The sequence below is a fragment of the Astyanax mexicanus genome, chromosome 14, assembly GCF_023375975.1.
Source record: "Astyanax mexicanus isolate ESR-SI-001 chromosome 14, AstMex3_surface, whole genome shotgun sequence".
Lineage (NCBI taxonomy): Eukaryota > Metazoa > Chordata > Actinopteri > Characiformes > Acestrorhamphidae > Astyanax > Astyanax mexicanus.
Genome location: NC_064421.1, coordinates 45038183 through 45060426, shown reverse-complemented (window position 1 = coordinate 45060426; position 22244 = coordinate 45038183). Strand labels below are relative to the sequence as shown.

Genomic DNA, 22244 nt, shown 5'->3' with positions numbered 1-22244 from the left:
TAATTCTGCTGAAGAATTGTGTTTATAGGCATGTGCATAGGGACAGGAGTAAGCACTTCATCATCTGAATTCACATGATGGTACAAAAACTGTAGATATTTGAATGACATCGTTGTCATCCATTGTCATGCCAAAAATTTAATTATTATTATTATTATTATTATTATATAATATATAATAATGTGTACATGTTGCAGATACATCAGAATGACACTAGCCACAAAGTCTACACTCCTCTTCCAACTTTTACATCATTGTGAACATACTGAAAACTTTATGAGGTCTTACTACTTATTGGGTCCCATTTGCTGCACAATTTGGATGCCATTTACAATTGACCACAGCATCATGATGACTGATGACTGTATAACAACAGACATAGTAGTGGCATGTGACAGAAGCATCTGAGGCAAGTGTACATCATCAGGCACAGCATTGTTGCAGGGGTTTATGCAATAAAATATTCATTTCACTTGTAAATTGTCCACCACTCAATATTTACCATCATGATCATTCATATGATTTCCTTTTATAAATCATTGGTTGTTTGGATCAGCGATTTCAGTTAAATGTATCATATAGCAGATGAACATGTGATATGTAAATGGTATGGTCATTTTTTGATTTGAAAACCTTTAGCATTGATTATTGGAACACAAAATTAGTTTGGTAAGCTCATTGACCCCTGACCTACAAACACAGGTGAATCCAGTTATGAGAAAGAGTTAAGGAGCCAATTGCAAGTTTTTCTCTCTTTTCTCTTTTCTCATCTTCTCTGAAGAGCGGCAACATGGGAGCCTCAAAACAAAACTCTCAAATGACCTGAAAACAAAGATTGTTCAACATCATGGTTTAGAGGAAGGATTCAAAAAGCTCAATAATCTCAGAGATTTCAGCTGCAGTTTCCACTGTGAGGAACAGAGTGAGGAAATGGAAGAACCACAGACACAGTTCTAGTTAAGGTCTAAAGTGGCAGACAAAGATATTACCTAATATTGTGTGTTTCGTGCTGTTAGATGTTATAATATGCAAAAAAATATTTAAAATAATAATTACTCAGGGTTAGGCCCTGTGTATACTGCACTGTACTTTATTGTATTGTACTGTACTGTACTGTAATGTACTCTATTGTACTGTGCAACCTGACGACGAAAATCTGGCATCACAACATCGGGGGCGACTGACGCGTTACCATGGCAACGTCAACACTGGAGTGAAGGGAGTGATTAAACAGAGCAAACATTTGTTTATTCAGACTTATATAATTATAAACACTTACTGACTAGTTTTCGACAAATTAAAAATAAAAAAATGTCATAAATCCATGGATATTTTGAAGCTTTTCAATTTAATTTGAATCTCCCTTTTCTTTTTTCTGTTTGTTTGTTTAGGTTTGTTTGTGTTTTAGCTGTTTTATACTCAGGGTTAGGTCCTGTGTGTACTGCACTGTACTTCAGTGTAATGTAATGTACTGTACTGTAATGTACTGTACTGTACTGTATTGTATTGTACTGTATTGTACTGTACTGCGCCCCCTGACGACGAAAATCTGGCATCACAACATCGGGGGCGACTGACGCATTACCATGGCAACGTCAACACTGGAGTGAAGGGAGTTATTAAACAGAGCTCCACATTAACTATAGCAACACTTTTACTCAGAGAGGGTTAACTAACGAGATAACTACATAATCATAGATATTATAAACCTATATATTAATAAGTTTTCTAGTTTATCTGTTTTTATTTTGTTTTTAAAAGTAGCTTACTATAAAGTAGCTTAGTTAGCCAGCGTAAGCATAGAGTTAGAGAACTAGAGAACTAGTTATTTACCTTAGTGGATAAACAAACACAGCTAGCTAAGCTAGTTAACTATTTAACCTACCTCCAGGTTAACACAGACCAACACTAACCCTTAATTTGACCACAAGGAGAGATTTATTGTAAATTTAATTATAATTGTAGATAAATTGTATATACACAAAACGAAATTTGTTAAAAAGTTACCCTCATTCCAAACCTATAATGTTATTTTTCAGACTTATATAATTATATACACTTACTGACTAACTATAAATAAATCCATAGATATTTTGAACCTTTTCAATTTAACAATCAGTTACTGTACTGTAGTGTACTGTACTGCGCCCCTGGCGAAAATCTGGCATCACAACATCGGGGGCGACTGACGCGTTACCATTGGCAACGTCAACACTGGAGTGAACGGTGTCATTAAACACTAAACACTTTTTTAAGATAGGATTGGCTAACTAGATAACTACCTAATTGTAAGTATTATGAACTTATATTTTTAATAAACTAGCTAGTTTATCAGTTTTTATCGTTTTTTATATAAAATAGGTTAGTTAGCCAGCGTTAGCATAGCAAACTAGTTAATTACCTCAGTGGATAAACAAACACAGCTAAGTTAGCTAAGCTAGCTAAATACTTAACCTAGCTCCAGACTAACACTACAGAGTTTTTAACATGGATTTTGGGAGCAAACTGGAAGAGCTGGAGCTCACAACTGACGAAATAACCCGTTTAAACAAAGCCCTAAAAGACGAGAAGTTCCGTGAGCTGCTACGAGAATATACAGAGGAGATATCAGACCCGGAGAACAGGAGGAGATACGAGGAGGAGATCACGCAGCTGGAGCAGGAGAGAGGCGTGGACGCGCGGTTCGTCCACCCCACGCCGCACCACGTCCTGAAAACGAGTCTAAACGGGCAGGAGAAGTGCTTTATTAACGTCTGCTCCAACGACCTGCTTAACCAGCCGAGCTGTAAACCCGGCCGGGGGGAGGACGGCAGGCTGGGTCAGCACTGGTCGCTTCCTTACAGCCTGGCACCAGGGAGGTCTGACCGAGATGCCAAGGGGAAGAAGTGCACGGTTTACGACGTGGTTTTTCACCCAGACACACTGCACATAGCTGGGAAGAACACCAGGTTTATGGAGCTGGTCAACAGCACTGCTTTCCAGGCAGTGGAAGAAGGGTGCGGAGTCAAACTGGACAAAATTAATGCAAAGACCCTCAAAATGCAATACAAAGGGGTGCCTCAGCCAGCTGTCATACGTAAGCCTATTCCAGGTCACCCAGGAGAAAAAGAAAAGAAAGATAAGGCCTTACCTGATGAGATACCTGAACTTTGCCTACCCATTTCCAAACCAGATACTGCTCTGAAAAAGAATAATACAGCAGCATCCACTGCTGAGTCTTCATCAAAAGCCCAACACCACCCTACAGAACCTCACTACACTGTAAAATACAGATCACATGTAGATCTGCAGGACTACAGCTGTTCCAGGGATTCTGTGCCAAGCCCACAACCCAATCGACCCAACAAGATTATCATCACTATTGATTTGCCACTCCTCAGATCCGCTGGAGACATTGACCTAAATGTGACCGAAAGAAGCCTGGTCTTGGAGTCTCAAAAGCCGGACTATAAACTGGACCTACAGTTGTCCTATCCAGTGGACAGCGACAAAGGAGACGCCAAATTCACCAAAGCTAAAAAACAGCTCACAATAACCTTACCTGTGCTGCCAGCCAAGACCCCAGCTGTGGTTTATGCTGAGGGAAAGCAGCTTGTAAGTGATGCAGAGCAGAGAGATGAGAAGGAAGACAAGGGTGTAGATAATCTTGAGTGGAATAAAGGGGTATCTAAAGCACAAGAAGAAGCTAATGATGAACAGAACCATACAAACCTCTGTGATTCAGGTAGTAGTGATGTTGATTGGTATAGAGATGCTCCAATTGTGTTAGAGATGGTGCAAGATGAAGAAAGAGAATCACACTGTGGTCCCTCATCACAGTCATGCAAAGCAGCAGATGCACCTCTCACCTGTGAAGGAACTGACACTGAGACATCCAGACCAGAGGAGAACCACCAAAATGACAAAATAGAAGATTGCTTACTCTCTGGACCTAAATGTTGCACCTCAGAGATAGAGATGCCCTCAAATCATCACACTAAAGAAGATACTGACAGATGCAGTTTCGGAAAGGAGGTAAGAGATGTTTTAAAGGTATTTAACATCATGTATAGTTGTATCCTTTAAAAAAATGTTTTAAATGTCCTGCTAAAAAGACATTAATATATTATGTAATCATATCAAACAGAGGTGCTTGAAAGTTTGTAATCCCTTAATATTAAATGTTTTCTACATTTTCACACCTGAAGTCCTCAACGAGCACATGGAGAACCAAATAAAACAAATGAGAAAAATATTAGACCATGTAATTATTAGTATATTTATTTATTGGGGAAAATGATTCAATATTTTATATCTGTAAGTGAACCTTTGCTTTCAGTATCTGGTTTGAACAGTTTTCCTTCAGATGTTTTCCTTCAGAATTTGCTGGTATAATTCAGAATTCATTGTTCCATCCATGATAGCAAGTCGTCCTGGCCCAGATGCAGCAAAAAAACAGGCATCAACCATGGTACAGCACTACCAGCACTGTGTTTCACAGATTGAATAAGATTTTTAGGCTGAAGTCCATTGAATGTTTTTCTTTCTCCACACATTAAGCTTCTAATTTTTACTCATTTAAGCATAATTTAGCACAAAATACATGGGCAGCAATGTTCTTTTTGGAAAACATTTGGAGAGCCATGCACACTATTTCAGTTTAGCATTCTCCACCTGATGATGGATCCATGAACATTAACCTTAGCCTGTTACATTAACATTATCTGTAAATATGTTACATGCTGAAATTATTATTATCAAATGTATGTTTTGCAGGAGACGTATCGCTCAGATGCTGAATCTACTACAACACCTGCTGTTGCTGCACTTGAAAATGGAAAACCTGTACCAGCTGCAGAAGCAGATGTTTCCCTTCAACATAACATCATGGTAGCACAGCCACAAATTCTTCACACTGTATCAAATTCTGGTAAGGAATACCCTGATATTCCAAATGACTCCAACAGCTCACTCCAAGAGCCCACTGGAAAATCCATGGCCAATCAGAGCTCTACACTTGAGGAGGATAACATGGAAGCTGAAAAGACTGTAATGCAGTCGAAAGAGCAAGAGATGAACTGTTCTCCTGAACACATCAGCCCACAACTAGAACACAGAGACATCAAGTGTGCTCCTCTTATAGAGGAAATCAATCTGCCACTAAAGGAGCGAGCGGACAGTGATCTTTACTCACCTGGTCAGACCCCTGCCATCCTGAGAGAGAGAAACCCTGAAGATGACAGTGAAGTTGTGATTAATAATCACAGTACATCAGCAGCACTCTCCTTCCAGAATTCTCTTTGGTTTGAATTGGACTGATATTTTGATCAAATTCTTACCTTAACATATGCCTGGCCTTAAAAATGAGTGAAAAATAACACTTGGTTATCATGTATTTCTTAAACTGTTGGTTTGCTAACACCTCTATACTTGCGTTTTCATAAACATGCTAAGAAGTAAAAAAAAATGTCTGTATGCTCAATAAATACCTAGTTTATAAAATCTCTCATATATTTGATTCTATTTCAATATCAGTGATGTAACTGTCTTAACTAATTTTATTAGTTTTATGTTATAAAGTAATAAAAACAAAAAGATAGATAGGGCTCACATAGAGGATTTAAAAGCCAGCCATGCAAAAAAAAGTTGACATCACAGTTTTAGTTTTTTTTTTTTTTTTTTTGTGACATAATTTTTTACATTGGGTCAAAATTTTATGAGTGGACCAATAGAAATGCTTCAATTTAACATTTATTTAAAAAAAAAAACGGATTTGAGCAACGTGGCTTATAATGTGAACGTAGCCTAAGTTACACTATGTCCTTGGTGGAATAAGATTTTAAATAATTTCTGAACACAAAGCAGTGCTGATCGTTGAGTGCCTTCGTGTTATTTATATAAACTTCATTTGAATAAGTCACATCATAACTAAATATGATCATCTCATCCTCTGGGTAATCTCAAGATGAAAGACACAGTAATTTGTAACAGACACACGTTTATGTTTTCAAATAACTTTCTTTTATTTATTGCTTATTAACAACACGTAAGTACTATAATGCCGAAGAGCAAGGCTCACTGCAATGATCAGTCCGAGTCTCAGGACAATGGAAAAAATAAAATAAAGCACAGCTTTGCAAACACAAGCCGTTTGTTACAAAATCAGCTTTCTTGGCCAGCACTGATGCAGAGCTACTGCAGTTGTGATTTGCAACTGTTGCTACTGTAGCACAGACATCCATAATAAACACAGGCAGGTAGCTGATAAACCAGGAACCCACAACATTGCTCTGTAACTAAGGGTTCACTGTATGACAGTTTTTTGTGTGTCAGCACTGTGATCACTGCTACTGGCAGCAGTATGTAAAATGTCTGTACGACGACATTCTTCATCTCATGCTTCATCTCATGCTTCTCTGCACACAACCGTCCAAAAACTCGCAGTAACAGATGAGGGAGCAGAAATGACGCTGCACAGGAGCCTCTGTACCACCCATGTCGTCCACCAGCACCACCGTGTGAGAGACAGTGTGCAGGTTCATATTAACTGAGGTTTGGATGAAGGAGTTCAAGCAGGCTTGTCCACAGTCGCAGAACTTTGCGAACTCCATCTCGTGGCACAAGTGGAATGGAATGAGGTGAGGTCCATAGGGAAGTCTGTTGAAATGAAAATAGACAAAGTCCATGAGGAATTGTGTCGTGCAGACAAAACACTATGTACCTGATATCTAGAGGCACAAATTACATGCCATTCCTTCGCGGATCCAAAAATACAGCTCTGAAAAAAATTAAGAGAGCACTTCATTTTCTGAATCAGTTTCTCTGATTTAGCTATTTATAGGTTTATGTTTGAGTAAAATTAACATTGTTGTTTATTCTATAAACTACAGACAACATTTCTCCCAAATTCAAAATAAAAATATTGTCATTTAGAGCTTTTATTTGCAGAAAATGAGAAATGGCTGAAGAAATCAATATTTGGTGGAATAACCCTGTTTTTTAATCAGTTTTCATTCATCTTGGCATGTTCTCCACCAGTCTTACACACTGCTTTTGGATAACTTTATGCTGCTTTACTCCTGGTGCAAAAATTCAAGCAGTTCAGCTTGGTGGTTTGATGGCTTGTGATCATCCATCTTCCTCTTGATTATATTCCAGAGGTTTTCAATTTGGTAAAATCAAAGAAACTCAAAAAATAATTTTTAAAATGGTCTCTTATTTGTTTACACAGCTGAATAAAGAATGGATGCAGAAAAAATAACATTTTTGATGTAAACATCTGGATGAAGGATAAAATGTTTCTTCTTTTGTAGGTTATCATTAAAATTGGCCAGTTTTCTCACATTTGTAGGAATTATAGCCTTAATGTGTTTTTTTTTACCTCAAAGAAAAAAGCAAAAACCTACAATTTAAAAATATTTATTGTGACAGTAGGATCTCACCTGAATTTCAGCACCGCTCGTGAGGCCAGCTCCTGTAATTTCAGAGGGAATGAAAGGTGGATGGTGTGGTCTAGAGGGTTTGGTTGAGTGAATGGATTACCAAACAGGTCCAGGTTCTCCAGCGACAGCTTTCTAAAGTCTCCAGGAAGGACAGTCAGCTGATTGTGAGCAGCTGAAAGAAAGCGCAACTTGCTGAGCTGCCCGATGCGAAAGGGTAGCCGTAGGAGCTTGTTATCATCCAACTTCAGGTTCACCAGCTCACGTAGATGACAAAATTGGAAAGGTAGGACCTGCAGATGATTTTGGCTTAAGTCCAGGTGTTGCAGAGATCGCTGAAGAGTAGAGAGACACATCGCTTCACTGAAGCTCTCCAGGTGGTTGTTGTGGAGAACAAGTTCTGCCAGACAGCTGAGGTCACCAATGGTAGCTGGGAGTTTCTTGATATGGTTGTTGCTAAGGTCCAGTCTGCGGAGTGCTTTGAGGGACAGCATGCGCATGTCCACTCGGGACAGCTTGCAGTAGGACACCTGAAGCTGCTCCAGAGAATAAGGAAAGTTGGAGGTGAGGGGATAGTCTTTTTTGGACGTGATGGTAAGCTTCTTCTTGGGTTTCTCCACATCTCGGGCACGGACAGGGGTGAGGGTGGAGAGAGGAAGGCTGTCTATATCTGATCCTCTGTGAGCGAGGCGAGCAGCAGAGAGAAAGTTTTTTAAGCTGTTGGCATCTGCCTACAAAATACACCAAAACACAGAGGAGAAAACTGTTTACACAGAAAAACAAAACATCTACAGTTAAAGTTGGTTGTTGGTTTGATCTGGCCGAGCTAGCAGATAGCTGACGTTGCCACATTGACGACTAATTTTCTTTCTGCTCTGTGTATGGAGGAGAAAATTTCTTTCTCTGCTGGAAGCAGACTAGGGCTATACTAGACGTGCGATGTCACTTAAGGCAATAAAAATGTTTTGTTTCTTGACACGGGAGGTACACAGCGTTGTCTCTGTGTCTGTGTAAGTGACAGGCTTGAGAAGCACGAGGGGGAGGTACCGGAATGGCCTCCATCCACATGGCTGGGCATGTGCATGTAAACGCACAAGTTGAAAGCTGTGCACCTCAGTCCAGCACAGTTTTGCGCAGATATTTCTAGTTACAGCTGGATTCATGCTTTTAATCCCAGAAAAACGCTCTTATTTCCCTTTTAAAAAGCCATTTAAATGCCTGATTAAAGGGCCGATTACTGTTGTTTTGCTGTTTCCCTCAGGTTTTGAGTGCTCGGCGCTGACTCAGCTCTTGATTGGTCTGGACGTGATACAGTGTGCAAATATTTTTCAATATTGTCTGTAGGTTATAGGTCACACATTCAGAAGAGTCATACGAGGCTTTGCGTTAACGCCACACATTAACATCATGTGATGACAATGCAGCATGAAACTAGCACACTTTTTCCTTTCTTAAAAGAAATAAATTAGAATTATCTTAATATGTGTGCCAGTGAGACAGTTCCCCATAACATTGTATGTGTGTATAGAATTGTGGGTAAGCAAGGTCTGTAAAGGATACATAAGTTGTGTCCTGAAAATATTTCAAAACATTACCTGCATTTCTAGGCTGTATAAAAAGGGTCCTTGAGTTTAGAACAGCCTTCTATGACGCAGCGGCCGAGAAATGCAACCTACTTGGACTGCTTCCCAGGATTTCAGATGCAGCTTAGTCATTATAAACTGGATTTTTTTGTGTGCCACTGCTATCACTTTATCACTTTATTTAAAAATAGCATTCCATGTATACCTCAAGGAGTATAATGAAACTGGGACAATTCAAATAAGATTAGGGTGAAACTTCAGAATTAGGTCAGAAAAATGTAGGTCTGTAGCATCAGAGAATTAAAAAGCCCAAAAAGAGGGTGTGTTTGTTGCATTTCCATAACTACACCTACAGAACTCACAAAACTATTATTTTAATCTCTCTGCCAATGTTTTGCCCAAATATTGGAAGTAGGTGAAAGGTCACTACATACAAAATGCTCTGACTACTGACTAGAATGAAGAGAACAGTGTTAACCATACTTCCTGTGCACTGCAAACCACAGCATGTTGCACACTGTATTTCTAGAACAAGAAATACATTATAAAAGCAACAAAGTTTTTATCTTACTTTTGCAGTAGATTGCATTCAGTTCTGATCCTAATGAAAGATTTTGTGTACTGTTTTTCAGTTACGAGTTCAGGCTTTATTCAAACAATATAACAGTGCACTTGCTTTCATTGTGGCATTTATTCTGGCATTTTATTTTACATTTCTGCACAGTAGTGGCTGTTGTTCACTTTTTTAATAAATAGAACTCAAAGGCTTATCTCCTTCTTACAGCTTACCTTGCTTAAACAGATGTCCACAGCAGGTTCTTTCAGCCGCACTGTAGCTTTTCCCTCCTCAACGAACCAAGTGAAGAACTTCTCAATATTCTCCTTCAGCTTTAAAGTGTAATAAGACAGGGGGACAGACAGTTACGCTGAGTGTTATGTTAAGGGGTTGCAGCAAATTAGTCGCAACATGCATTACTTTATGATACTTCTCAGAGGTGAACAAGAAAGGAAAACTCACTTGTGAACCTGTATTTGATTAAACTTAAAAGTTGCAATAATCCTTCAACTTATTAATAGCTACCTGAAAATACCTCAATTAAATAGTTTGTCTCACTTAGTGACTCTTAAGAGTCTTTCCATCTAAAATGAGTCTTGTTACAAATATGCTATTAGAATAGCTAACTATTTCGTCCTGATGAGAGCCAGTTTCATCATAATAAGGTTTTGATGGTCTTTGTGACTGTACTTGAGTTTCGACTGACCTTCATATCTGACAGCTGTTGTCTGTCACAATAGACCAGCCAATGAAACCAGCCAATGAACAACCTTATACACCAATTAAACAGTAGCTCGGATCCTGTCCACTACACTGGAAAAACAGTAGTACTATAGCCATTAGGCAAGGTAGCAGATATGTTTTTAGTAATTTACTGTGATGTAGGACACTCTTTAATCATTCTTTTACTGTTTTGGATGGTTCATGAAATCAAAAGCTCAATATAAAATCTACAATCTTACACACAGACTTTCATTACAATGGAAATAAATATAAACTACTTAATATTTTAGTTGGATAGATTTATTTGCTATATAGATTTTATAGTATAATATTAGAGTCTTCTTTTCTGTTCATTACAGACAGAAAGCAGCATTCTTATACCTTTATTTTTCCATCACATGAAGAGTAGAAGATTTTTTAAATAATAAACTTTTGAGTTCAGCACAGCTGTTAACTGAAAGTTTTTCCAAGTGACTCTACATTTAAAAAAAACTGACCGATAAAATCCAGCCAAGCAAATGTGCAAAGCTGCCATCTAAGGAAGAGGTGCTACTTTAAAGAATCTAAAATCTTAAACATACTCTGGTCACAGATTCACAGATTTTATATAGGTTACAAATTGGTGCCCAAATAGTTTAAAATTGGTGCCCAAATAGCCCAAGAGCCCCTAAGGGATTATTTTATTTTTTCCAACTGAATGAATTGCATCAAGACTCTAAGCTAACAGAAGCTTTTAGAGAGTGTTTTGATTTCCAGTGTAATAAAATTCTCCTGCATTCAGAACATTATATACAATAAAAAACACTGAATTTAAGGTGCGTCCAACTTTTGACGGGTACTGGTTAGTTTAGGGAACCAAGTGTATGCAGGCATGTACCTTGTATTTGGATCCAGCTCTATCTTTTGCAGTACAGATCAGTAAATAGACATTGCTTCGCTTGCTGGTTTTATCCACGTGTTTCCCGATGGACAGCACGGCCCTGGTTCCTTTCCCCTTTCCCTTGAGCCCAAACGTTGGCAGCATCCGATTTATAACCTCGACATCGCACTGGAGCTTCATCGCTGCCCTGTCAAGGATACTGACTAACTGACTGACTGCTTCAGTTGCACAAGAAGACCTGTCTCACTACAACAGTTACAGTCAGCTAGCTGGTTAGTTCGCTGCTAATTACAACAAAGAGAAAATGTGTACAGACTATGAGCTAGCTAACGCTAACTAGCTAAGGTTAACTAAACATCTACAGCTAGCGTAACTAGCTAAGCTAACCTACTAAACCCTTCCCTCACACACATCCACCATCAAAAGTTGGTTGACGCCAGCTAAAGCTAGTTAGCCAAGCTGTCACAGCCTCGATTAACACGTTTAAACACAGCGAATCTAGTTTAACCAGTTAGCTACGCGTGTCCCACATAGTGATAACAGTGTCAGGCGCTCAAACGAACAAATCTGTTCTAAAATATGAACGCTAGCTGAACTAGTGCTAACGTTAACTAGCCCACCTATAAAGCACACCAAACTTTCATAAAGCTGTCATGTTTTCCGAAACCCTTAGCTAACCTAGATTACCCACACGCAAATACGCTTTCCAGTACAGTACAGCAAAGCTCACACACCGCGACAATTAATAATATCAGCTAAATAACTCACAATGCGATGTAAACAGAGGAAAAAAACACAATGCCAAGCTGAACGAGGGAGCCAACTAGCCCGCGTTTGTAAGCGCAAGCGCACAAGCGGCTCGTCAGAGACTGACCTTACCAACATGGCTGCGTGTTTGTATTATAGAATAAATATTTTACATTAGAATATGTTCACATGAAATAGGCCTGTCGCGATATAATAGTTACATTATCGACTTTTCGTACAACAAATGGACATGATTTAAATTATATTTGATATATAATATTGTCTACATACAGTTGCGATGTGGACTGCTATGGAGGACAAAAAATGACATAATTATATATAAATAATAAATTATAAATAGATTTTTGTATAGATAAATTAATACATTTATTAATATAAAATATATATTTTTTAAATTATACAAATTATCTAAAAATTATAGCAGAAATCTATTTCCATATGTCCACGCATCAACTTTTATTTGGGGCTATTTCTGCATTTATTTATTTATTGATGTATTGATGTATAAACACATTTATTGATTAATAAATTAATTTAAACATGTTTACATTTATTTATTTATTTATTTCCACATTTATGCAGAAATACAGAAATACATAAATGTGGAAATAAATAAATAAAAACATGAATGAATAAATAAATAAATGTAGAACTAAATAAATGAATAAATAAAGAAATGTTAAAATAAATAAATAAATGGCAATAGGTGAAGAAAAAAAATATATATATATACATTTGTTGTCTTTAAAATGCCATAGTTGTTTTGTTGTGCTATTATATTATGCTATTTTACTAACCACTAACGATAAATCACCCACAAAAATGTTATTATAACAGGTCTATATTCATGTATGGTATAGTACAACTGTAATATCAAATTTAATCATTCGAAAATAAGGAAAATGGAAAAGAAAGGTGAAAGTACGCTGAAGTAAAAAAGAGCCAAGAAAATAAATCATTGTATTAAAATTTTATTAAATAAAGTGCATATGTTCATTGCTTTAACAGCTTTTTTTAGGTCTACTTTTAAACACAGTAAATGCATGTTCTGAATTCGTAAACTTAACACTGGAACAATGATCAAAGTGAATATAAATAAATGTAATATTAAGGTCAATAAGGGTCAATAAATAAATGGATCAATAAATCTACATTAAACCCCTCGTATCCGCTTCGCGTTTGGCCGTTTAACCTGTGAACCCTGGTGCTGTCAAAAACAAACAGGCTTCCGTAGAACAGTGATGGAAGAGCCGATTCATTTGGAGGAACCGATTCTTTTGACCTCGCATGACCTGAGCGCCACAGTTTACACTGATCGAGTCAAGTGAACTTTATTTACAGTAGACCCTTCATCCCTAAAGAGAAGGAATGGAAATGTTTGTCTTTAAAATGATATAATTGCTTTGATATGATATTTGTTAATAATGTAATATTACAATTAATCCAGGCCCAAAAAAGATCTTATTGTGCCAGGCCTACAAGTAATTATAATCATGCCAAATTTACAGATAAAGATTCATTTTTCTCCAAACATTATTTTCTTTTCTTTAAATCTGATATGAATCTCTTTGGGGGAAATATTTTCTGAACAAATTAAAATTGTTTTATTATTATTATGGAATTCGTTAAAACCTTTACATTATAAAGTATTTAAAGTAGTGACAGTTTTGTTTGTTAAAGCTTTATGGTTGTTTGTATTTGTTGTATTTTTCTTGTATTGTGTTTTTGGAAGTGAATAAACGAGAAAATAATAAAACAACACCTGAAGCTCTGGAAAAAATAAGAGACCACTTAAAATGAGCTTGGTAAAGTTAAATGATGAGTTTCTTTGATTTTACAAATTACCAAACCTCTGGAAAATAATTAAGAGGAAGATGGATGATAACAAGCCACCAAACCAAGCTAAACTGCTTGAATTTTTGCACCAGGATTGTGATTAAAAACCAGGGTTATTCTACCAAATATTGAATTCTGAACTCTTAAAACTTTATGAAGATGAACTTGTTTTCTTTTGATTGCTTGAGGTCTGAAAGCTCTGCAGAATAAAACAATAATGTTTATTTTACTCAAACATATACCTACAAAAAAAACTATAACAAAATCAGAGAAACTGAAGTGGTCTCAGCATAACGAATCAGTGAATCAGTTCGAGCGGTTTGTTTAAATGAATCGGTTCATAAGAAGAACGATTCATTCGCGAGTCGGAGCTCATTGCTAGCTAGTCTGTGTTGTGCGTAAACAGTGCGGTTTTTAGTGAAATACGGCAGCTGTTCGCGTGAGTTTACCTGCAGGTCTCGTGCTGTTTGGGTGCTGTTAGACGGGGAGGACGCTGGTAATATCGGTTTTACTGTTTCAGTGTGTAAAAGTGCAGAAGATTCACTGCAGGAAGCTGATTTTAGCTGCAGCCTGAGTGTGAGAGGGGCTTCGGGAAGGTAAACAAGACGCGGCGTTTAGCTGTAATTCTGCCTTTGTGACTCATTTCACCTGAGGAACCTGATTAACCTGCTTAGTTTGAGAAGTTTTGTTTTAAACAGATGTTACTGTATAACTAAAGCCAGCAGCAGTACTGAGCGGAGCCTCATTTCAGCATTTCGTTAACTAAAGATCCCAAACCGACTCTTTCGCTCTCCGCTTCCTTGTATGTAGTTAGTTAACGTTAGCTAGTTAAAAATGGCAGAAATGGAGAACGACGGTGATCTAGAGGATATTCCACAAGAAAACGACGAAGAAGAAGACTCTGATTTGGAGGAGGAAGAGGAGGATTTCGAGTGGGATGCGCAGGAAGATGCAGGAGACTTGGACTGGGTGGAGGAGGCACATGTCCTCCTGGACGCTGACACTTCCAAGTCCTGTCCAGGAGACACCCCGGCAGAGAGGAGTGGGCACGTGGCTGTGGTGGATAGGAACTGCATGTATGTGTGGGGAGGATACAAGGTGAGTGTAGCTAATGTAGCTGACCTATGTTCTGATAGTAACTCATGTTCTATATTCATTTTGTGTCTAAATCCAAACAATGTTTTTATTTCTAGAACGCTGAAGCAACAGCTACAGCCTTTGTTGACTTGTATTTGCCAAAGAAGGAAGTCTGGATATACAACATGGAAACTGGCAGATGGTAAATTCTATAATAATTCTATATATACAGTTCTATTGAATTGTCTGTTTATTAATATTTGTCATATAAACCAGTTGGCACACAACCGCCCTTTAACGTTAATGTTAAAACGTTGTGCAAACGTTGAAATGTGAACGTTGAATCAACATAATGTCCTCAACCTTCTGCCTTTTGAATCAGCATTTTACATTTCATCACCATATCGTTTCTAAAAAACAGTACCTGCTTTTTAATTTAACACCAATTCTTCACCATACCTGGGGGAATGTTCATATTCTATTAGTTTTACTGTTTTTGATTTTTTTTGGTTTAATAAAGGTTGAATGTATGACGTTGAAACCACGTTGCTATACCAACATTGATTAGCTTTTCAAAATTAATGTTGATTTAGTGTTTATTCAACATTGAAATGCCAGCTGGGAAGCTACAGAATCAGTGTGTGCACACTTTATAATTTAATGTTTTTATTTTTTTTCTACATTGTAAAATAATTAAGCATAAATAAATAAATGCACAAATAAATAAATAAATAAACAAACAAACATGTAAATAATTGTATAGAAAAATAAATGAATAAATACATTTTGTCATGACAAAGTGCACATTTAAAATTATATCAGGAATTTATTTCCATATTTCGATGCATGAACCTTTTATTTAGGGCTGTTTCTGCATGTATGTATTTATTTATTTATTTATTTATTTAAACATGATTGATGTATTTCTTCAAATGTTTATTTATTTCAACATTTTTTTTAATTTATTCTTTTATTTAATTGGTTGGCAAATATAAGATGGACCAGAGTATAAGGTGCACTCAATAAACGTCTATTTTCTGGGTGCACCGGATTATAACACTAGTAAAATTGCCCAAACCCCTGGCTCCTCATTCAAACTGAAATACATAATAACTAGGGGTGGGCGATATGGCTCTAAAATAATATCACGATATTTCAGGGTATTTTTGCGATAATGATATTCTTGGCGATATAGGAAAACTAAAATAATTAATTCATTTTAGGAACATAGTATAATAGTATAACAGTATAATCATAATGTGACCAAATAAATAATATAGCATAAAATAATATAATGCAGCAAATAATATGGCAGAATATTTAGTGCATGCATACAAACTGCAAACTAAAACAATTACACAATAAATACACTTAAAGCTTCACAGTAAATAATAGACTACTTTTAAGACAGAACAGCCCTATTATCACGATATGGATTTTTAATATCATGATATTTCTGTGTCACGATATATTGTATACGATATAATATTGCCCACCCCTAATAATAACGAACCAAAATTGTTTCTTACAGTTTATTTCATGTCTGTGTTTTTAGGAGAATGCAGCTTTCAAAAGGAGAGCTACCTGCTGCTATGTCAGGAAGCTGTGGAGTATGCATAGATGGTATTTTGTATGTCTTTGGAGGCCATTATGCAAGAGGAAATACTAACTTGGTAAGTTCTATTTCCCCAAGTTGTTGTTGAGGAATGTTGCATTACTTGCAGTGGCTTATGTTTGTTTTAATGGTCCCTGTCGTGTTCAGGTTTATCGTCTGCCTTTGAGATCCTCTTCATTGGTCTGGGAGAGGATGAAGGACCTGAAGGGCTTAGCTCCCACATGTAAAGATAAACTGGGCTGTTGGGTTTACAAAAACAGGTCAGTGTTTTATTCTTTAGTTAAACTTGCTTCTTCAGGAACATATTTTGTTGGAGCCAAACACTAAGAATTAGTGCCTGAACTAAATGTACAATTGGTTTTAGAAGTTCTACAAGTTGTTTGTTTTGGGTCTTACCAATGATTCCTGCTTTCATGTTCACAGATTGGTGTATTTTGGGGGCTACGGCCATGTGGCACAAGCAGGTCATCTAGGAGCATTCGAGTTAGATGAGAACTCACTCATGGTGGGCAGCAAATATACTTTATATCTTAAAGTACTGCAGTGTTGTATATTTTTTTAATTAAGTGGAAGGAATTGTTGTCTAAAGTGGATTATATTCCAGGGTAACCATGCAGCTCGAGGCTGGAACAATCACATTCACATTCTCAATCTCGAAACATCAACCTGGAGTCAACCCGCCACAAAGGTAGCCATTTATCAGTATGGTTTTGCTATGGTATTTTAGTGTCCTGGACATAGATTAATCTTAATTGTAGACTATTTTTTTTCAGTGATGCACCAAAAATTAATTTATTGGCCTAAACCAATAAATGGTTTTCATTAATTTTGCCACTTTTTACCATTGCATACATTCCATACATAAATGCATAAATGTATTTTTGACTTGCTTTTCAAAGAAAACCTTATAATTTGAGATGATGATTACAGACACAGCATCCAGCCTCCACTAGGCACCAACTGGGTTATAGTATGTAATGCTACAGGTCTCAGCTGGGCTGTAATGTAATTTTTAGCTGCCAAGCTAACAGCTTTTTTTGAGCTGGATTAATCGCTGAAAGTTGATGACAGACTGAAGTCAAGACTGAGTTCAGTCTGTACAGTGCTCTGTGTAAAACCTGTTATCGTTTCTTCTCTGTTTTTGTCAGTAAATCACTGTACTTTGCTCTTAAAACAGCAACGAGGCTGAAAAGAAATTAGCCAGTGTAGGGTAGAAATACAAAAATATTTTTGGTGCCAAATATTCAGTGCATCCCTATTTTTTCCTTTCAGTGGAAAAATCTCCATTAAATATGCTGTGTAGTCCAAGACTAGGCTTAATCCTTGTCTAAGAAATGACCCATAAGTGTTGCTCACAAAATGGGTAGTAATAATATAATTCAGTATCGTAATTGAGTAGTTTTTTACCCATTTCTTTTTCATATTTAAAGTCATTTTGCATGTGCTCTTATCCAAATTGACATAAAATATTGTAATTGTAGGTCACAATTGGTGAATCAAAAGGCTTTTCATACTAACAACTTTTTTTTTTTTTTTTTTTGCTATGTTACTCAGGGAAATGCTCCAACACCGCGAGCAGCCCATGCTTGTGCCACTATTGGAAACCGTGGTTTTGTCTTTGGAGGACGTTACATGGTGAGCAACTAATCATTTTCCCCATGTGTTAATGTTGTAATTACAACCCAAATCCAAAAATGTGGGCACTGTAGATGGTGAGATATTTAAAATCTTTGCAGTTTTACATTGATGATTGTGCCGACGGTATGACCAAAAAAAAATTTTTTTTTTCTTTTTTTTTTTTTCTTCCCCAAAGATACTGATTATTTGTTTTTGGTGTTGTATTCAAAAACAAAAATAAAATAATAATTATTTTTTTTTAATATATAAAATGTAAAATAATAATATATATATATATTTTTTACGAATTTGGATTCTCAATTAAAATAGGGGTTGCAAAATCTGATGCATTGAATTATATTATCTGATGTATTTTATTAAGGAATGCATCTTTCTTAACAGGATCATCGCCTAAATGACCTGTACTCTATCAACATGGACTCCTGGGAATGGAGTGAAATGTGAGCACAATAAGATTTTATAGTATATTTTAAGAGTTTATAGTGACAAACCAATTATTAGAATATTCACTTACTCAAAATAATTCAGACAGAATGAACTCTGTACCTTTAGATGAATGAGAAGCTGAAGCTGGTTTACACTTTCAGGTCTGTGCCGCAGCAGGGTCCAGTTGGCCGCTCCTGGCATTCTTTTATACCTGTGTCAAATGACCATATCTTCTTGTTCGGGGGATTTACTACCAACAGAGAAACACTTAGTGAGTAAGATCTTAACATACAGACCAGTAACCTGTATCAGGAGCAGTGTATTAAAGTCTCTGTCTGTTGTAGGCGACGCGTGGCTGTACTGTGTGAGTACGAATGAGTGGAGACCTTTTAAACACAACCACGAAGAAAGTCCCAGGTGTGTTTACTGTCTCTACTCTACTGATCTGTGTGATTATTTGACGTTTAAAATAATCTAAATTGTATTGTCAATTATTATATTATATTGTGTGTGTGTGTGTGTGTGTTTAGACTCTGGCACACAGCATGTTCAAATCCAGATGGGGAAATATTTGTGTTTGGAGGCTGTGCCAATAACCTACTTTCACAGCAGAGAGCGGTGAGTTCCATCCAATAAGGCACATTTTAAGCTACACTAGTAAGGAACAGGGGTGTCGCCATATTTTCCTTCTAATTCAGCAGGTCTTGCTGCTGGGTGCTGGTGGGATGGCTAAACAAAGTTAAGTAAAGCTAAGCCAAGTAAACAAAACTGTAATTCTTAAAAAAAGAATTACAGCACAGAATATAGCATTTATTTACAGTAAGCTTAGATTTCCAGATTTCCACTAAGGCTAGGTGCAGCAGCAGTGGTTAGTGGCTGATGAAGGAAAAACTTCAGTGAAAGTCCAGTATAAAGCTGCAGTTTATCAGAGTGGCTTTACATCTCCATACAACCAGACTGGTAAAACTCATACACAACGTGCACCGGAGTATATTTTTAGGAAAATTAAAGGATCTTTAAGTGCGCCTTAAAAAACACAATATAACAATTTTGTTTTGTGATATCAGGAAAGCTAGAAACAATGGATCTGAAATAAAAGGTGAGACTTTAGTCCTTAGGTCAAAGGATTAAACAATTCAATTTAAGGGGGACAACAAAAATGTTGCTGTATAAATTTAAAATTACAGTCATTTTTCTATAGTCCCTCCAACAAAACAAAGTAGCAGAAACTTAAGAAATGTCCAAGTCTGATTTTTTTCTGAGTTTTTTTGTAAAAGAATGTATGGATTTGAATTTTGTGTCAAAAGATTTATGCAAAAAAAAATATATATATATATATCCGCCAACAAAATGTTAATCAAAAGGAAAATCTGTATGTTGCAAATTCAAAAGAGAAAAAAAATATAGTAAATTCCAATAGCAAAAGTCTTTAGTAGCAAAGTCCACAGAAAATCCACAAAAACACAAAAATGAAAGCAACACATTTTCAAATGTGTATATATATATATATATATATATATATATATATATATATATATATATATATATATTTTATATTTTTTGGCACAAAATGAACTCCATAGGAATGCACTGGTGAGAATAGCAACATCAGTGTATAAGACCACACAGAGTTATGTCCTTAATGAAATACTCAATGACATATGTTCAAGTCTAAAGAGAAAGAGAGAGAGAAAAAGAAAGAGGGAGGGGAAAAAAAAAAGAAAAGATTTGGCAAAAAAATGTATGGTGCAACCCACATACTTACCTCTGCTGCTCATCCCACAAATACATGTTCCTTACAAATGTGGCTCCTTTTAAAAGAGAAATTCTCAGACTTTCCAATGGTATAAATCTTGCGGCCATGAATTTTTGTTACAACAAATAAATAATCCTACCTAACTCAAATTTCCTTACTCTTTGTTCTTTTATGTTTATGTTCTTTGTTCTGGTTGTTTTTCTCTCCTCAGGCCCACAGCAATGAATTATTAATTTTTATGGTTCAGCCCAAGACATTGCTTAGGTGAGTGTCATCACACACTATCATAATAATACTGTGAACTGTGGTCTTTTATTTGTTTTTCTGATGAGTTTGGCCTGCTGATTGTGTTTGCACAGGTCTTGTACGGAGGTTATTGTGCAGCACAGACAGCAGCTGGAGAGCATGTGGGAATGCCTGCCCAAACATCTCCTCCATCACATCAAACAGAGAATCGGTACCACCAACACCGGAGGATCCTAGTGCTCACTGCACACGTGCACACACACTTTAATGAGCAATAGTCTGCCTCCGCTTATGAAGCAGGTGTAGGAGCTTTGCGTAACTGCCAGGCCTTTTTTTCTTTTTTAGGTCTAAGAACTCTTCTGTATTATAAAAATGTATATTTAGCTTTTCTTTTGTTGCTCCTGCGCTGATGCCATTTTTAGACTTTTTCAAATAACATGGAAAACAACATTTAAACCTAGTTTTTTTCATTTCCTTAAATAACTAATCTAGTAAATATTCAGCTCTTCTCCCACTACTAGAGCACAAAACCAACAGGAGCAGTGTGTAATCATTTGGCTTGAATGGCCGTTCTTAGACACACCTTTTCACACTTCTACTCAGTGATGATAAAACTCCTGCATCTAGACGGCAATTAAAAAAACAGGAGGACCAGTGAGTTTTTAGGCTTTCTCTGTCATATGACCTCATGTTCAGTAGCTCCTCCATTTCCACTCGCTGCTGTGTTTATGAGGATCTCTGTGGAAACGTGCGCCTAGAGTCTAATTACGGTGCGGATAAGGCTACAGGCTGCATTATTTTAAGATAGTAAGTCACTATTTTGATATACTGTCTCATTATTTTGATATACTGTCTCATTATTTTGACATCTCATGATTTCGAGATAGTAAGTCATCAATTTAAAGAATTAAACACACTTGGTATCTCAGAATAATGACTTAATATCTAAAAAAAAAAATGAGATGGCAGTTTACTTAATACATTTTTTTGGGTTAATTTCAGGTGGCGGGAATGGGCTTCCATAGTACACTGTGTAAAGTAAACTGAGAGAACAGGGGGATGTCTGTGAAAATATTTTATACTTCGACTCAGTGATAAAACTCAATTAAAAAAACAGGAGAACCAGTGAGTTTTTAGGCTTTCTCGGTCACATGACCTCATGTTCAGTAGCTCCTTCATTTCCACTCGCTGCTGTGTTTATGAGGATCTCTGTGGAAGACCAAAAACTGGTCTTGAACTGGATTTTTTAAAAACATTTTGGAGATGCGTGTTTTTCATTGCACAGCAACGATATGCCATCCTAAACGATGTGAGGCTTGTATTTTCTTTCTGTGCGTCTGTGTTGAATTTTAGCAGTTTTGTTTACAGCAAATCAGACAAGCCGGCGGCACAATTCCTTACTGTGCCATTCAGAGGCCTTTAACTTATTTTAACCCAGTAAAATATGCTAATATGCTTCATGTGTTTTTTTAATACCCTCATACTTGGTGTTTTCATCCATGCAGGTAACACTCCTTGATAGAAATACTCCTGTAGAAAATATTCAGCACACAGGTTACAGAATTAAAAGGTACAATTGATGTTATGCAGACATATTTTTTTAAGTGTAGTACTTAATTTACAGTCTACTTTTGATCTTGTTTTCTGTCATTTATCAGAACTTTGGAATATTTGTGCTCATTCAATGCTGTGTTTTTGTCGACGGTACAATCTTGTAATTTT

The 22244-nt window shown here is 36.7% G+C and overlaps 3 protein-coding genes across 3 annotated transcripts; 2 read left to right on the top strand and 1 right to left on the bottom strand.

The window, feature by feature from the left end:
• Positions 1 to 24: 24 nt before the first annotated feature.
• Positions 25 to 5488, top strand: dnaaf2 (dynein axonemal assembly factor 2). The gene is made up of 2 exons (XM_007258891.4): positions 25 to 4014; positions 4756 to 5488. The coding sequence occupies exons 1-2, from the start codon at positions 2488 to 2490 to the stop codon at positions 5296 to 5298; spliced, it is 2070 nt and encodes a 689-aa protein (XP_007258953.3). The 5' UTR covers positions 25 to 2487; the 3' UTR covers positions 5299 to 5488.
• Positions 5489 to 5977: 489 nt separating this feature from the next.
• lrr1 (leucine rich repeat protein 1) lies at positions 5978 to 12016 on the bottom strand. Its single transcript, XM_007258892.4, has 4 exons — positions 11158 to 12016; positions 9791 to 9889; positions 7422 to 8149; positions 5978 to 6636 (listed from the first exon to the last, which is right to left on the bottom strand). Exons 1-4 carry the CDS (start codon positions 11338 to 11340, stop codon positions 6381 to 6383), a joined length of 1266 nt encoding a protein of 421 aa, XP_007258954.2. The 5' UTR covers positions 11341 to 12016; the 3' UTR covers positions 5978 to 6380.
• A 2095-nt stretch (positions 12017 to 14111) lies between these two features.
• klhdc2 (kelch domain containing 2) lies at positions 14112 to 22198 on the top strand. Its single transcript, XM_007258893.4, has 13 exons — positions 14112 to 14862; positions 14958 to 15043; positions 16397 to 16514; positions 16604 to 16716; positions 16880 to 16961; positions 17061 to 17144; positions 18011 to 18091; positions 18476 to 18534; positions 18682 to 18791; positions 18865 to 18937; positions 19051 to 19138; positions 20488 to 20540; positions 20636 to 22198. The coding sequence occupies exons 1-13, from the start codon at positions 14599 to 14601 to the stop codon at positions 20757 to 20759; spliced, it is 1335 nt and encodes a 444-aa protein (XP_007258955.3). The 5' UTR covers positions 14112 to 14598; the 3' UTR covers positions 20760 to 22198.
• The last annotated feature ends 46 nt before the right edge of the window (positions 22199 to 22244 follow it).

What these genes read in the sequence shown, in the direction of transcription:
- dnaaf2 (XM_007258891.4), top strand. Translation starts at nt 2,488, where the DNA reads ATGGATTTTGGGAGCAAACTGGAAGAGCTGGAGCTCACAACTGACGAA. An exon ending in GATGCAGTTTCGGAAAGGAG is followed by an intron (nt 4,015 to 4,755) that starts GTAAGAGATGTT and finishes TATGTTTTGCAG; the next exon opens with GAGACGTATCGCTCAGATGC.
- lrr1 (XM_007258892.4), bottom strand. Translation starts at nt 11,340, where the DNA reads ATGAAGCTCCAGTGCGATGTCGAGGTTATAAATCGGATGCTGCCAACG. An exon ending in TGGACATCTGTTTAAGCAAG is followed by an intron (nt 8,150 to 9,790) that starts GTAAGCTGTAAG and finishes TGTATTTTGTAG; the next exon opens with GCAGATGCCAACAGCTTAAA. An exon ending in CGAGCGGTGCTGAAATTCAG is followed by an intron (nt 6,637 to 7,421) that starts GTGAGATCCTAC and finishes TCATTTCAACAG; the next exon opens with ACTTCCCTATGGACCTCACC.
- klhdc2 (XM_007258893.4), top strand. Translation starts at nt 14,599, where the DNA reads ATGGCAGAAATGGAGAACGACGGTGATCTAGAGGATATTCCACAAGAA. An exon ending in CAAGAGGAAATACTAACTTG is followed by an intron (nt 16,515 to 16,603) that starts GTAAGTTCTATT and finishes TGTCGTGTTCAG; the next exon opens with GTTTATCGTCTGCCTTTGAG. An exon ending in TAGATGAGAACTCACTCATG is followed by an intron (nt 16,962 to 17,060) that starts GTGGGCAGCAAA and finishes ATTATATTCCAG; the next exon opens with GGTAACCATGCAGCTCGAGG.